Source organism: Centropristis striata, chromosome 21 (genome assembly GCF_030273125.1).
Source record: "Centropristis striata isolate RG_2023a ecotype Rhode Island chromosome 21, C.striata_1.0, whole genome shotgun sequence".
NCBI classification, from domain to species: domain Eukaryota; kingdom Metazoa; phylum Chordata; class Actinopteri; order Perciformes; family Serranidae; genus Centropristis; species Centropristis striata.
Window position 1 is genome coordinate 15,746,244 of NC_081537.1, and position 17,760 is coordinate 15,764,003.

At 37.8% G+C, this 17,760-nt stretch overlaps 1 protein-coding gene across 1 annotated transcript in view; it reads right to left on the minus strand.

The window, feature by feature from the left end:
- The window catches only part of LOC131959618 (potassium voltage-gated channel subfamily H member 4-like), a 48,482-nt gene extending 31,219 nt beyond the window's left edge, over positions 1 to 17,263 (minus strand). Inside the window, exons 1-2 of the mRNA XM_059324829.1 lie at positions 16,605 to 17,263; positions 1,304 to 1,537 (exon numbers count right to left, since the gene is read on the minus strand). Coding sequence (XP_059180812.1) covers positions 1,304 to 1,537; positions 16,605 to 16,680 — 310 coding nt within the window. The 5' untranslated portion in view covers positions 16,681 to 17,263. The remainder of the gene's footprint in view (positions 1 to 1,303; positions 1,538 to 16,604) is intronic.
- Positions 17,264 to 17,760: the final 497 nt, after the last annotated feature.

The window sequence follows — 17,760 nt, forward strand, 5'->3', positions numbered from 1 at the left end:
ACTAAGAAGAACTGACTGTAGATTTCCACTCTGATGGTGTTGTATTAATAATAATGAGCACTAACTCTGCAGAAAAGCATGTATTTCACTACTGACCGGCTGTATTTAAAATTTGGGATCATTGTGGAGATTCATTATTCAACCCAAATGTTCAACTCTCATCTAAAAATAAATGTGCTCTTCATGATGGCAAAAAAAATCCACAATTTACTGAACAGATGATCACAGCATGATCAAAACAGAGCAGAGTCCAGGAAAAATTCTTGTAATTTCCCCAGTTAATAGAAGAGTTTGATCAACTGAACACAGGATGGCAAGAGTAGTAATTGCTAAACCGTTTTACATCTAAATAAAGCCCTAGTGTTTAATTGGTTGGCTGATTTTATCACAGACATGTAGGTATCAGTTGGTATTGGTGTGTATGTTTTCACAATATGTGTCGATACAAAAACTTTTTCAAACATTTTTTTTTACATAATTTATAATGGGGGTTACTTAGAAAGTTTAATTGTTCAGCAATTGACTGATACTGAACATACAGTAATATTTATTAGCTATTTATTTTATCTTTTATGTACTTTCTATATAAATTGTCAGCTAATGATGGATACTTAACATACAGAACTATTTATGAGCTATTTATTAGATTTGTATTATATTCAATGATCAACAATTGACTGATACTGAACACACAACACTATTTATTAGCTATTTATTGATTTTCTTCTTTTAATTTATTCTCTATATAAATGGTCAGCAATGATACAGAGTATACAATCCTGATATTTATTTATTTATTTATTTATTTATCTTATTTTTATTTAAATGGTCAGCAAATGATAGGTATTTAAAATACAGAGCTATTTATTAGCCATTTATTTTATTTTTGGTATTTTATATATAATGGTCAGCAATTGACTGATACAGAACATACTCTTTTTTATTATTCTTTATTTCCACAGTTTAAATGTTTTTGGTATTGGTTGGCAATGAAATATATTGTCTGCATAATGTATAATAATGAATAATAATGTTAAATATTCTTTAATAAATGTATTTGCTTAAGAAAACATCCTTTGAGTACCTTTGAGTGCAGAGTCATATTGGTGCACAATCCACATAGAAAAGGTCTATTTTCATTCCAACTGAAGACTTAACTTCATTGGCCCCCCATCTGTAATCATTTAATTTTTTTTTAACTTCTGGCTCCCACATTGGTAATCATTGGATTTTTTCTATTTATTTTTTACTTCTAAATGACAGTTATGTGGACATTTTTAGGCTGTCTTTGCCATGCACCCACCATTCTTCTTGTAGAAGTGGACCTCGGCCTGGTACTCCTCTCGGCCCTCCAGAGCTTTCTCCATCTGCTGGGCCACGTGCTCGCTGGTGTCGGACCCGTGCAGGAAACGGCAGCTGCAGTTCTTCTGCATCACCTCGGTTCTCGTGAAACCTGTCAGTTCACAGAAGCCATCTGAGCAGTAGACGATGGGGTAGCCGCGGTGGCCCTGGGCATTACCCAACAGGAAATTACTGTCTGTGAGAAGAACACAGGAAGGTGTTAGAAGTGTAACATAATCTAGAATCAAAGTCTGTGTAGCTCTTTGAACTCCTGTCAAAGCTCTGCAGGTTTAGTTCAACATTAGTTTATAAGTTCAAAGTAAACATGAATCAGACTTTGGTGTAGACTCAATTTCTGGCTAAATTAATTTCCCCGTGGACGTCACTGTGTGATTTCAGGGCTACTGATGTGGATGGCTGAAGGAAATGTTGCCCTGAACTGCAAGATATAAAAACAGCTGACTGGCGTTTTTAAAAAATACACAAAGGTTAGTGATTGACCTATTGATTGGATAATGTGAAAGGACCAGACAGTAGAATTTTAAATATGATTGCATATAGAGGAGAGCATAAAAGCATAGAGCCAGAGTGTGGATATATATTATAAAATAAGATGATTTAGACTGAACTTAAGCCTTCACATCACATTTTACCTATATATAAGTGATTTCAACATGCTTTAAAAGTTAATTATTGTTAAATTAATCATGTTTAAAGTTAATGTCCAACCACGATCATGTAAAAAAAAAAAATTAACTGTAGATCTTTGTGTAGTTAAATTAGCATATTTTATTCTCATTCATTAATACACCTTTAGCATTCACCCACTTTAGCAGTCACATCACCGAACTGTCATTAGGAAGCATGACTGTATCATTAAATCAGTTGAGTAACACATAAGAGCAGCTAAATTAACATAGTCTTAGTAAGGTTAATTAATTATTCATTTTATCAAACAGCTTCTTTGTGACTCTTATTCTGAAGTTAAATACATGCATCACTTATGTAACAGTACACAAATGCATCAGATTGCTATTCAAGCATAGTTAACCATTTATTGTTTATTAATACATGAACACTGTTAGTAAATGATAACTAGACACATTGCCAATCAGTGTTTTGTACATTAACTATGAGTGGATGCTTATTACTCTTTTTCATTGATATCTAAAAAATGCAATTAACTATAAACTCAATGTTCGCAACTTTTCTTTCAGAATTGATTCCATTTATTAATTTTATATAACTACAAAACTGTTTATTTCAAGTTAAATTACAACTACATACTATAGAGCTTATGCAAATGGCTTTATATGAATCTTTATTCAGGCCCTAATGGATTAAACTTCATTTTAAAAATCCAATAAAACACTGGAATATTGCCCCTGCTCTTATGTACATTACATGTTCATCTCAAGGTGTGGATATTAGACGGAAAAATGTGCCTCCATGACCTGTTAAAAAAAAAATCCACCAGATCTACATATCCAAATGTCAAATTAGAGTGGTGAAATATGAAATCTGCGTGCAGGCTTTTACACCATGTGGATATTGCTCTCCACTTGCTGTTCATTCAGCACCAAAACATATTTGCTTGCTCTTGCTGAGCTTTCAGCACCACGGACAGTTCTACTGCAGCAGCAGAAGGTCTGCACCATGTGCTCCGTTCTGGGATAATGTCAGGCAGCAGAACATTTATTCTGCATATCTACATGCATATTAATTCTGGTGATAGGTATAGTTTGACCTCACACCCTTAATTGGGTGGCAGGACACATGGGACCATCATAGGCTGAAGCAGGTTCTTGCTGCACTGTGGCTTCTTTGTGAGACTCAAGCTGCAAGTCGGAGCCACGAGCTTTGAAATACAAAACATTATAGTTTTCTTTTTTTTTCAACACAGTTTAGTTTGACCCTCTGGAGTCTCCAAATGCGCCAAAGACTTCTTCATCACATCCAGACTAGAAAACAAAGCAGCGTGGAGCCCTACTGGAAATGTACCTCTAAAGTTCTGGCTGTAAACTCCATGAGGCCAGTTTCAGTTTGATGATGATATACCAAGTAAAACTGGAGACAAGGTCAAATTTATTTTGTATAAAATGATAGAACTGGATGTAACCCTCTTATATGTTATATTTGCAACATTTGTTCACTTTTACAACATTTAAAATTCTTTATTGAGCATGATAGTGTTTTGAAAGATTCAAAATCACATTTTATGTTGGACTAAAGGACTAAAAAAGACACAAAATGGCCAAAAAAAGACACAAAATAACTGGAAAAGACACAACAAAAGACACAAAATGACCCCAAAAGACACAAAAAGACGAAAAAATGACCAAAAAACACACATAATGACCAAAAAAAAGACACAAAATGACCAAAAAAGACACCAAAAAAGACACAAATGACCAAAAAAGACACAAAAAAGACACAAAAAAGACACAAAAAAGATACAAAAAAGACACAAAAAGACATGAAAAGGATTCAAAAATGGACAAAATAGCCCAAGACTCCATAGAGTTAAGTTGTTTCCAAAGTGGGTTTGCTCATTTTACTTCTATTGTATAAAGTTTTTTTTCATTAGTTTTACTATTAGATTATGTTTTTCTATTACTATTATTATTATATCGTGGTTATTTGTCATGGGCAAGATTTAGGTGTTACAATACAAACAAGCATTTTAAAGTGGAATACAGAGCAGCATACAAACACTTTAATAGTTATTTGTACGTTTCTTTTTTTTTTTTTGGTCATTTTTAATTTTTCTTTTAAAACACAGTTTAGCTTCAGTTTGTTTCCAAAGTCGGTTTGGTCATTTCACCCTAGTTTTAAAAATGTATAGTTTTTATACATTATAGTTTCGTTTTTATGAATTCCACTATAAGATTAAGTTGTTTTTTTATAATTGTTATAATATGAGGGGTATTTGCTGGAGGCAAGATTTAGGCAGTTCAGAATGGGTGTTACAATACAAACATTTTAAAATGGAATATAAAGCAGCATAGCAACATTTTAATTGTTTGGTTTGTTTGGTTTTTGTCATTTTTAATTTTTGTTTTCAACACAGTTTAATGTCAGTTAGTTTCCAAAGTGTGTTTGCTCATTTCACTCTAGTGTTTATTGTTAGAAATGATTTTATTTGAGTTTTTTTTATTAGTTTCCAATAACTGCAAAATATAGACACTTTAGAATAGGTGTTACAATACAAACAATATTTGTGAAGGCAGTTGACTCACAATTATGTAAACATCTCACTCTTAATAAACATTCTACACCAATGCCTCTCCATACTAACTGTGTTGACAAATGTGACCAAATTGCCAAAAATGTAAGACATTTCCTGTGTATTTTGTATTTTATTTCAGTTAGTTTTGTTAGTACATTTTCCCTAAAGTCTAGCTTTTGTTTTTATTTCAACTGATTAAAATCTTTTTTTAACATCTAGTTTAACTTTTAAGTTTAGTTTTAGTCAACTATAACCTTAGAGCATACTCAGTGGTGCTAAAAATGACATACAACTAAATGAGGGGCATCCACCTAATTCATTTTGTAGTATTTGATGAGTAGAACAGACACAACAACAGCCTAACTCCAGCAATTTAACCAGGCAGCACTATGTAACTCTTTTTTATTTAGTTAGTTATTTTAGTTTGCAATCGTACTATCACTTGTAGTGACAGCTTCTGGGCATTGCAATAAATGTGATAAAGATCATTAAACCATGCCAGTTCCATTCTTTTATATCCCATATCCAATTCCTTTTTATCATTAAACTTGTATAACGCTAAACAAACACTCACAACTCTCATTTTCTTATGTGTATATAGTGCACATAATATTTGATCTCTCTATTATTATAATTTTATCTTAATGTCTTTCTGCTACCTCATGGAGTACATGGTTGTAAAACAGTCTCTAAAAGGTGCTTTCGAGCCCTCCACACTTTACTAATTAGGTGCAAAGCGCTGCACACTTTACTGATCAGGTGTAACTAAGGAGATTTTTATGCATATTCGTTTGCTAATTATTTGAAAAAGTCAAGATTGAGTCACCACAGTAACTGCCTTTTTTTCCTGCTGCTTAACTGAAAACATCAGACTCCAGATTTTCTGAATGCCGAGCATAGAGTCAATGTGAATACACTCTGAGTCCTCCTGATTCCACCGAGAGCGAGCCTAAGAAGGAGGAGCATTAAGCAGCTGCTATACAGCTCTTTCCACAATCTAGCACTTTAATTGGGCAGACTGAGCAGAAAGCAATCCATAGGGGATGTCTTTTCTGAGCGGTGACAACCTTTCTTGGGTGTGCAGTGAGCAGCAACTAAACTGTCACTGTGGAATTATGGAAAGAGACAGGCATTAGTCGGATCCATCAACAGGCAGAGGAGGTTTTATGTCTGTGCTTCTGTTGCTGTTCCCCCACAGAAACAGAGATATTTTCTGCTCTGCATGTCTGCTGTACATCTCTTTGTTCATGGTGTCATGAAAAGACCCTGATAACTGTTTTTTTTTTTAAATATATATATAAAGCCACAAATCTGAAAACTGTAGACTCTGGTAAAATATAAAAATCGCCCTAGAAACAATAGCTGAGCAGGATGTATAAGCCCATCCTGTTTAAAAAAGAAGAAAAAACATGCCCTCTTTTTCATGTTCTATAAATTTCTAACACCCAAACTCGGTGAGCCAGCAAGTGTCGGAGAGCACGCGCATTCATCTCTGGTTTATGTAATGCTTCCCTTAGAATAGGTACATCTCTACTCAGCATCCCTAAATCGGTCCTTCAAATAGGTCAAGGGCAGGTGTAGTCGTAAATCACTTTGTAAGGGTGTATTAAAACCGACGAGCCACAATGGGAGAAGAACTTTTGTGCTGCGTTTGGAGGAACGCAAAGGAGCTGCTTCACACTGTGGATTACATTAGTCATTGAAGTTATCTGCGTGATTCAGAGGCGTTTCATTCAAGGTGGGAAACTGTGAGGGTTTTTATTTTTTGTCTTCTCCAATGATACACTGGATGTATTTCACAGTAGGAAAAGGATGCATCTCTTACAAATATTAGCAACAATAGCAAAGCAAGCAATTACCAAAAAAGGGCAGCTTTAAAAACTTCCTGTGCTGAGTGGATAATTCTAAGAAGGAAGAAATGACACGCATGTTAAGGTTACAGATGGATTTATTCTAGAAATATGGACACCATTAACAGAGAAAATGGGGAAATATTACTTGTATTTGAAGATTCATATGCTTCAAAAAGGGACTGCAGATGATTCCCTGAAGTATTCTAATATGAAGTGAAGCAAAAATGGTCTTCTTTGTGGAGTTTTCATGTTCTCCCCATGTCAGCGTGGGATTTCTCCAGCTTCCTCCCACAGTCCAAAGACATGCAGGTTACATTAATTGGTGGTGTGATCATGTTAGCGGGTTACAGATAATGAATGAATGGAAACTGATTAATAAAATGGCTATTTTCCTATGTATATTGGATTAAATTTGAGTGTCTATGTTAGGTGAACTTACATATAATTCATGTTTAGTTTTATTTTGATATACTTGTGTTTTTTACATTTGTTATTTTCGGCAGTGGAAAAGTACATTTACTCAAGTACTGTATTTAAGTACAATATTGAGGTACTTGTACTGAGTATTTTCATTTAATGTAACTTTATACTTCACTACATTTTAGAGGCAAATATTATGCTTTTTACTACATTTAGCTGCCAGTTTTAGCTATTTTGCAGGTCAAGATTTAACATGGAAAAAATCAGATCAATTTAAAATGACTACGCGTGTTTATACATTTAACCCAATATAAGTATATTAAATCATCAAAATAAGCCCTACATGGACAACATTTAAATGCTGCTTAAATGAATGCAACAAAAATATTTATATTTATAAAACAATGTGTGTAAATGTTTATATGTTTATGTACATCTGTTTAATGGTGTCTATGTGAGTATGTGTATGAATATGTATATGCATCTAGCCTACGCTGTTATAGTTTATGTTGTTTTTTTGTTTTTTTCGGTTTGAAAAGAAGAATTAATAAAATGAAAAAAATGAAAATTAACAATCTGAGTGGTCATTCTGCATAACGAGTACTTTTACTTTTGATACTTTTGTACTTCTGTAGAGAAATTCTGCAGTGTGGTATCAGTACTTTTACTCAAGTAAGGGGTCTGAATATTTGTTTCACCACTGCTTATTTTCAGTGTTTGAGTGCTCTTTGAACAGGCTAGCTGTTTTCCCCCACCTCCAGTCTTTATGCTAAGCTAAGCTAACTGGCTGCTGCCTCCAGCTGCATATTGACTGCACATATAGGTGTCAAACTACTCATCTAACTCCCAAAATGTAGAACTTTTTCTTTATTATATCAATAACTGTGAAATATTTTATGTCCTGGAAGTCTGAACTCGGATGTTGTTTGAGAAAAAAAACCCTCAAGGCTTTCACTTCTGCTTCTACGGACACATACTTATTTCTTCTCTGGGAACTTTGTAAGCAAGCAATCCAGTGCCCACATGAACCCCACTTGATAAACTGTTTCTGTGTGTGTGTGTGTGTGTGTGTGTGTGTGTGTGTGTGTGTGTGTGTGTGTGTGTGCGTGTGTGTGAGAGATTGTGACAATACCTCAATTCTAGGCCGTAATCCTCTCAGGGATATTGCTTTGAGTGGCCGCTCCGCTGCGCCAGCTTCCTTAATTACACATCTGTGCTGACTCGCTACAACTGTAATCTGACATGATGACGCTACATGGGACTTCTGACAGCGAGCAGCCTCCATCGTGTCCATGTCGCACAAGTTCCTCAGTGTATAAGAGACAGATGAAGCCCATGAGGCTTGGCCACTGCCTCACTAGCTAATTACCAGCCAGAGGCATGTAATTACTTAATGGGGCAGATGGGTGAGAGTGCAACGCGAGGTGGACTTTCAGGGGAAAAGGTCACCGGTTTGGTAAAGAGGCAAGAGAAAAACATCAATTAATTAATATAGATGTTGCAATCAGTGACCATTTTTAACAAATACTGATTTTGTTTGACAAAAAGATCTGTGCCTAAAAATCTGAAGCCTAAAAAAAAGCCAAAATCACTGTATTTATGTGCTGCCTTTTATTCTGAGAATTCTGCAAAGTGCTTAACAAAGCCTCACACCCACTCACACCTACATTCACACACCAATAGAGGCGGAGCTCCCACATAAGGTGCAGACCTCCACATCAGGAGCAGATTTAGATTTCAGTGTCTTACTCAAAAACAAACATTTAGGAGGAGCCTGGGGATGCAAGGTGTTGGATGTTTTTGCAGATGTCCAGCTGATATATGCACATATTTTCTTCCACCTAACTGCAGATCACATCCAGCCTCTAAGCTGTTTTTTTCTGTTTTTGGTTTACCTGGTCTTCTTTTGTGACAATGCATTATTAACCTCAACACTGTAATGCACAAGTGCAAAACTATACAAATGGTAACCTCCAAAGTCTGAAAAGTGAAAGTACCTCAAACCTGCATTATTTAAAATAACCAGCAGGGGGCTAAAAGAAGTCAGATTGTATGGAAGCCTATGAAAAAAATTACTCTTGTTCTCACCAATGGAGTCGCCCCATGCTATTTGCTAAAAGAAGTCCCACTGTGTAGGAGTCTATGAGAAAATGACCCTACTTCTCACTTCATTTATTACCTCAGTAAACATTTTCCTAATGAGTTTATGGTCTCAATCACTAGTTTTAAGTGTTCTTTAACACATTCTGATGTTCATTTTATGAATAATGGTCCAATCTAGAGTAAAATAAGCGTTAAAGCAGGGTATGCGTAATGATGGGGCTACCCACTGATTGACAGATCGCTATCATGGTGTGTTTTCCTCTTAAAACTTTGATCCTTTCACAGTTTGTTTTTTAGGTTATCGAAGATAAACAAGGAAAAAACCGAAATAATTAAAGAAACGCTGGATTTTTTTGCGCAATGATATAAATATAAAAATTTTATCCTCATATATACTGGTATATCACAACACCCCCTATTACTTTGGTGTTGTACACAACATAGTCAACCTCGGTAGGTTTTATTATGTCTGCTGTTATGATGATGACCCACCGGCAGATGCAGACATAAGATTGAACGTTTTTAAAAATATACACATGCACTCTAAGGCCGCGTTCAGACTGCCAGCCAAAATCCGATTTTTAGCCCATCCAGATTGGAACTGGATGGCTCTTTTGAAGTCTGAACAGTCACAAATCACATGAAATCCGATTTTTGCAAACCGGATCGAAACCACCTTTGGGAGGTAGTTTCAGATCGCATTTGGACAGATGCGTCTCAGTCTGAACCGCTCCAAACACTCAGATCGGTTTTGACTGTCCGTGACGTCACTCTACGCGGCACGCGTAGCGCCGGCAGCGCGAAGACGAGGTGTCCACCGGCAGCTGCGCCCGACTCATACGGGCCCAACGGGGGCGCCCATCGACCCGGTTTCTCCCCTGGTGCGTCTGAGATGTTCTGCACCTCTACTGGACAGTGATAAGGCCAATATACTGAGGTGACCTGCCTCCATCATGTTTGTTGTTTTAGTTCTTGTCGCCGTCGCAATTATATGACGTCTGACGTAAAATAGTGTGGACAGTCGGATTTGAGTAGGAATCTGATTTGAATCAGATTCGCCTGCAGTCTGAACGCAGCCTAAGATTATGTGAAATCTTATCTGCTGATGTCGATGACTGATATCATCGTGCATCCCTGGGAGCCGGGTTCCAAAACACCAAACCTGAAAGATCATGTATCACAAACTTTGCCTAATTCAACACCTATAAAACTAAGTACAAAGATCTACAAAAGAAGCAGCAAAGGCTGAAGTCACACAGTAGCTTTCTGGCCTTTTCCAGCTGCCTATTAAGACCCATTCATCAGCTGGGTAACAATAAGCTCCGTAAGGTTCAATCTGACAGTCCTCCCTGTCTCCTCTTTGGTTCTTCGGTCGCCTTTTAACAGAAAAGTGTTAAGGTGGAAAATAAACCCGGTTCTTATCTCTGCCTGCAGCTGCCCTGTGGTTACGCTGCCCCACAGGGCACAGCGCTGCTGTCATTGTGGAAACGCCACCGGGGAGGTCGTGTAAAGGAGCTGGGGGAGGTGGGAATGAGTGTAAAGGACAGGAGTGCACACACGCACACGCCCACACACACACACACACACACACACACACACACACACACACACGTCAGGCCTGGTGATGCAAGTAGGAAGGTTGCATCTGTGTGACAACAATCTGAAGGCAGGGGTGCCGCTCTGCGATGTGACCCTGACCTTTGAACTTATAGAATCGCCTACAGGGATCAATATACAATCAGAAACATATGGAGACGTCATATAGATTCAACATATAGTGGGAATAAAAGCCCTGAGCGCAGGCACTCCAACACACACACACATACCCTTGGGGAACAGGGACGCTGACATTGCCGGGAGCCAAATAACTGTGCTGTGCAAAAAGGTTAGTGACTTAACCTGCTGTGACATTTGGCTTGTAGTGTCGGGGAATCTATATGCTACACACCAGTGATTCCCATTACATCTGGGATCAGTTCAATTAAAATCAACTTAAAACTGCATTCACTTCTATAAATGTTATTCATAAGGTTAAGCACGGCCTAATCAATATTTGTCAGCATGAACAACTCAGAGCCACAGACTGGAGAATTTATACTGAAACACCCTGATGGCATAAATATGTGGAACAAAAAGCTGCACAATGAAAACAGCTGGGAGGGATTTTAAAACCAAAATGTCTCTATTATTCTTCTCAGACAGTAGTTATGCTTTGCATAAGGGCAGAGGGAGGTCTAGTTTGAAGAAGCAGTCTGAGTAATTATACGACATGCTGCAAAATAAATAAATGCAATAGGATAATGATGTTTACATAAATTATCGTCTGATATAAATTGTACTTATTGGAAATAGCAGTCTGAGCAGAGGTGCTGCTGGAGTGAAGCTCTGCATAAACATTTTGGACAAGGTTTGTCTGTGTGGCTGCTCAGTCAGCAGAGCTGCGTTCTCTTGTTTTGCTGATCTAAAAACATTTCCTTTTAACTGATTTGACTGAAACAGTGAGACATCATGTTTTACATATTTAAAGGCTGCATATGGTTTGTTATGTGCAGTATTTCCTGTTAATTAATTTTTTTATCTACACATTTTGTTTTAATGTGTTAGGAACTTGTTTTTTTAGTCATTGATGTTTCTGATGTCAGTATACAAAGATATAGAAAATAAATAAATAAATATGATAATTACCTTTAATTCAAGCCTGCATTAAATATTTTAGATTGTAGAGAATTGTGTTTATCTGTTTGTCAAAATGAATGCCGTTATAATTTTATGTGGAAACATCTAGATAATTTGGTATAATTTGCTGCAATAAATTGTACTTATTGTAAATACCATTCTTAACAAAAATATGTGATGATACACCATGTTTTACCAATTTTAAGGTTGCAAAAGGTTTGTTTTTGTACATAAGTGTACATAGATTTTTTATTGGTGAAATTTCACTTGAAATGTGGTGGATGAAAAAAATTTTTTTTAGCGGTTTCCAACAGAGGCAATTTCAGGCAACGTTACTGGGGGAAGGGTATGAGGTTAAAGAATATAATTATAGCGGTTAGGGGGGAAAATTGCATGACGGCACATCAGAAGGGCATTGTGTAGGTTACGTACTCCCACTAGACAAAATGAAAATGTTCAACATAAAATGGACTGCACAGGCCACGCTAATGCATGACACCCACAGCTGCAACTTATCAACAGATTAATGTTTTCGCATCATATTAGAATCAGTAGGCTAGCGGGACTTTTTAAAAAATAATGTTTTAGGTTATGCAACTATTTTTTTCCCCTCTATACTCACATTGCATTGCATAGGTTTTCTTATCGTCCAAATAAAACTCCTTTCTCAAAAGATTCTCATTTTTTGGTGCAAGCTATTTTCAGAAAAATTTACGGGACATTCCTCCAGCAGCCTGAATGTAAATGATGCTTGTACATGTATGCCTAAACCTTAAAAAGAGTCTTCAAATACGTTATTCTGCACAGTGAAGTGAAGCACATTTTTGGGTGCCTTCAAAGGGGCAGTGTGAGAGATTTAGGGGGATTATTATTCGTAGAAATGGAATAACTATGTTTTCACTTGAAACTAAATCTTGTTTTGTCGTGTTTCCACGACGGTGTAACACGACTATGTTACACTGCCATGTTTCTACCGTAGCCCAGAACGGACAAACCAAACTACCTGACTTTAGAGAAAGCCTTTCAGATTTGAGGTTACCTGAAGGTTCTCTACACACTACACACAATGGAGGCGTATTCTGCAGGTTTTAATCTGCAACTTTACCACCAATGGTTGCCAACCTATTTTCCTCTGAGCCTCCCTTACTTGTGATCAAGACAAGTCATGCCTTCGAGGTCATGAATAAAATATTTCTGAAAAATGTCTCTTATCAAGAAGTAAATATTTAACTCAATACACACATATCTGACCTCTTTAAAAAGATTTAGAGTTCACAGAATGTGGACTGTAAAATAGCTCATTAATATTTTAAAATGCATACCAAAATAGGTTTCTGAGTGGGTTTATACAGACTTTTAAATATTCCATTACCTGTGTTATTTATGATGATTTTTTTATTCAACATACACAAATGTTATAAAGTTTACATACCCCTTTGATCTCTGGTGGGGGCCTGGACCCCAGGTTGGGAACCCCTGCACTAAACCTTTAATAAATACTGTATCTTATCAAAGTTTTATTTGTCTGTAGTGTAAAACCACCTTTAGCTCCAGCCGCAGCTGCTCGACCCACAATGCATCTTGCTTACAATGCGTCTTCCGAAACAAAAGACCAGCTGGATTCTAAAAGTCCTTGACTGGAAAAGCAAGATCAAGTGTTTTCTCTTTAGCGGCCCATCTTTTTCTCTAAGACCAAAGTGTTCAAGCATCATCCATGTCGAGTGGCGGGACCCTGTCGCCCCGGCAACAGGAAGGAAGCTATTTTGAGCCGTGCCCACTCCTTGAGGAGCCAGAACCTTATGGTGGGTTTGAGAATGGCTTGAAAGTAGCAAAATCCTAACCCTAACACTTTATATTAAGGTATTTGTAAGGTATTTGCATGTATATAAGGAGCATATTGGCCCATTATTAATCATTATAAAGCAGTTATTAATGCATTATTTTGCATGGCCATATTCATCAACTACTATGCCATTAAGTTTTGAGTTTTACTTCGATAATGTGATTTTTGTTCCTAATATACTTGGTTAAGTATGCACTAACATCTAGTCTAAACCAAAAAAAACAAACACAAAACTAAAAAGGTTAATAGTGTCTAAATAACTAAACAACTTCTGAAGTTGTCCTTAATATTTCAACTTTTGTATCAATGTATAACTCATCACTTAAGAATGGGTTCTATTAATTGCAATAGTGCTTGTGCTTTAGTGAAGAGGCGGTGACTTTAGGAACAGGGAGCCTGTGTGGGTTAATAAGTGTCAAGCTGCTACTTAATTAATTATGAGCAAGACCTCAATTTAAAATGGAGACTTATGCTGAGTCAGAACGACTTCAATTAAAGTTATTTGGACTCGATTAACACTTGTTTTGTTACATAAGAACAGATCATATTTATTAAGTGTTATTAAGGGAGAGTGACTGACTGTTCTCATGCTACCGCATTATAAAGCCTATAATGAGCAAAGCATATCAAAGTGGGCCAATTATGCTTTTCGACTAAAAAACGCTGACTAATCACAGCAGACTGCTTTTTCAGGAGGTAGGCTTCAACACATGAAAACAATTTCTAGAAAGCCAAAATACAAGAATGAACCTGGAAAATTAGCATAATATGTCTCCTCTAAGACTTAATTAATGTACAACAACTTCCTCACAGTAAACTAGCAGAAATTAGCAGAATATTATTGAGGGAAAAACTCTTAATTGATGGCCTAGGTGTTGTAAAATACAGTCATGGAGAACAAAAAGACATTATTACCTGCTTTTATAATGACTAATAAGACCCTGATCTCTTTAAATTATTTTAAACTTAGAATAAGAAAAGAGTGTATATGATGTGAATGTTTATATATTGTACATTTTTCAATAAAAAAATTGATCGCAAAAAAAACGTAGAATAAGGAAGGTGTTTACTGCATTTTTTATGTATTTTCTGCAGTTGTGATCTGAGTTTGTGTCTTGTTATGTGTTGCAAGAAAGGTTTTAATCTCGATGTAAAATAACAATTATGTACATAAATATACATATGAGCCAATATTATACTAAAATGCATGCTAAATAGCAGAAATGTTTGTTTATGATGTGTATAGAATCTATGTATGTCTTATTGTTTATATTCTTTATTCTGGTTTTCCATATCTATGTGTCTGTATCTTAAGCTGCTGTGATGACTAAATTTCCCACTGCGGGATAAATAAAGTCATATCTTATCTTATCTCAATAAGCCACATGTGAATGGGGAATATGTGTAGCTTAATACCAAACTGGAATATAGTTACAAATTTGTGCATCCTGATGCTAAGAACATGTTTTCGTCTCATGCATTAATCGGTTATAACTGGAATAAACATATGTAGTGCACGCCATGAAAAATAGATTCTAGCAGTGCACATTTGCTGTGGTAAAGTGTTGTATGTGGGCTCAGCTGTCCTGTCCAGAGCTACAATAGTGCTGCAGGACTGCTGGTGTTGAAAGGGTCATGTGATGCCTCAGTGCTCTGCATGTTTCTGGCCATTATTATAAATAAAGACTAAACAAAACAGAGGGGAAAAAAGACCAAATTAGAAAGGTTTTACTCATTAATATAATTAATTATTCTAACACTGTATGTGTTCTGTTTGTTGATGGTACACAGTGACACAAAGCCTGAAAAGGAAGTGTTTTCTTCCATTTCCACTGGGACAACAGAGATAAGGTTCATCCAGAGAACAGCCCTGTGGAGTCGGCAGGGAGTCCAAGTTTAGCTCAGGCTGCAACATGGGAGCATGACCCCTGATCCTCCAGCTGAACTGTGTGCTACCCACATCATCTCTAGACATAAAATGTGTGTCTTCCCAGCTGACAAACTTGTTAAATGTGTATTTTAAACTACAGCCAGTGCTGATGCGCAGTGTGTTTTAAACTCTCCAGAGATCCTCTAACACCTCATTAGGATGCCCGGCTCACAAGTCAAAGCTGTAATTGCATACCCTACACATCAATTACACAGTAATGTCACCCATTTCACTGTGTTTATTTCCCCAAGTCGAGGCGGGACCCAGCTTGGAGAATAACCAGCCGTTCGCTCAGGCAGCCACGGCTGTAGCACAGAGAGGGCAGGCTGAATCGACGAGCGAACAAAACACAGACGTCCCCACGGTATTTGTTTACAACAAGCCACAACCTCCCCTGAGGTGGCACAAGGTACAAAACAAGAGACACAAGTCATGCAGAAATGGCGCTGCCTAATGGCTGCTTTGCTGTGGCTAGATTTGGAGCTAACTGTGTGAAATAAATGTGAAAAGACAATATGACTTCTGAAGGTCAATTTTCTTTACTGTAAAAGTGAAGAAAACTTTTTTCTACATCCCACTGCAGCCTCCAGCACTGTTGTGGTGTCATAGACTGACATGAGAATAGGTTCAGCTCAATCAGGTTTAAGTTCAAGCAGGAAATGCATTATCTCACTGAGAAAACACTTGATGGCCATCCTGTTTTAACCTTCAATTACTTTTAATTTTATAAGTGTTTTGTCTTCATTAAAAGTGCAGTGAAGAGCTGACAGGAAATGAGGGGAGACAACAAACGTCCTCAGCAGGACTTTACAGTTACATCAACATCAACAGCAACTTTAACCACTAATCCACAAGGAAATGGCAATTTCTACTCTTTTTGAAAGAACAGCAAGTGGTGTGAACAACTGCAAGCACCAAAACAACTCTAGGGCTGTCCTCAACTAAAGAAATTCTTCACTGACTAATACTTAAAGGATTTTGACGTAAAAACTGGGTTCCTCAACAAAGAATCATGAAAAAGCATCACTTTAAATCTTGTATTAACCAGACATGCTTGTTGGTTTCTTGGTAATAAGTTATTCAGCTTGAAAAAAAAAAGCATGAAAAAAATGACTAATCGACTAAAAAGTCCACACCAAAACAGATGATTGGTCGACCAAGAGAGCAAAGCCGAAACAACTTAACCTCAGAGTGTTTCATTGTACTTACGGGTGCCATCGAAGCGTGTGGCAATGGTGTCCAGGAAGGTGTTCTGTGGGGCCAGGAGGCCCTTCATCACTGGCATCTTGGCCCAGATGTGGGACAGCCAACAGCTGGCTGGCGGTCACACCATCCCAGAGGCACAGCAGGTGGCTTCCAGGGGCTCTCAGCAGGTGCAGGAGTCTTTGAGGGCGATAGTCCAGCAGCGCCGGTCGCGGGGACACACATTTACAGTAACAGCGGCCACCCTCCTCCAAGCGATGCCTCTCCCAAAGACAACAGTGCAGCCTGGGATGACTGAAATAGCTCGCAGAGGTTCAGGTGTGTGTAGAAATTAAGAGTAGCAATCCCCAGCAGCTGCTCAGTCAGCAAGGAGACATCAAGTCCAGGTGACGCTGAGATCCAAAGAGCTTCAGATCAGTCAGCCCAGCTGTTGCTTGTCTGCACCTCTCAGCCGGGGAGATCATTCCAGCAGCAACGTTGAGGAAGTTATCCTTTAAGTCCACAGCGCTTTCCATCTATAGGGGCACGAAGAGTGTGGAAGACAAAAATGAGACCGCATCCCTCAGCTCAGAGCTCTGTTAGGATGCTGTGGTAGAATAGTTGCATCTTCTTGAGCTTTGTCTCTATCTCTCTCTCGCTCCTGCTCCCATCCACTCCTGTGATATCCCAGCCAATGAGATGCAGGCATCCTCTGTGGGGACCTGTTTTCATCTGTGTTCGGGCTATAGAGAAAGAGAGAGAGAAAGGGAGTGAGAGCGGAGGAGGAGGGAGGGAGGAGAGGGAGGGAGGGAGGGAGGGAAGGAGGGAGGATGCTTTTGGAGCAGCTGACAGCACCATTACACCCATAGTGCTACTATCAGCACATGGCTTTTGTGTGAACGTCTGCAAATCAAAGAAAGATGGATTACCTGCATGTCGGTCAATGCTGGCTATTGTATTCAGTTGGACTGTTCGCTATTGTGCTCTTTTGTCATGGGAGTCTGACTCAAGGGACATTGTGGAAGTGTGTGTGTGTGTGTGTGTGTGTGTGTGTGTAAGGGGAAGAATTATCATTTTTTCTCCTTACATATTTCCATTGCTAGGTAAAGAAGCTGCAGCCCTAAAAATACCGTTCCTTGAGTATTGTCTCAAACTTGTCTGTTGCTGGATGGAGCTGGACACT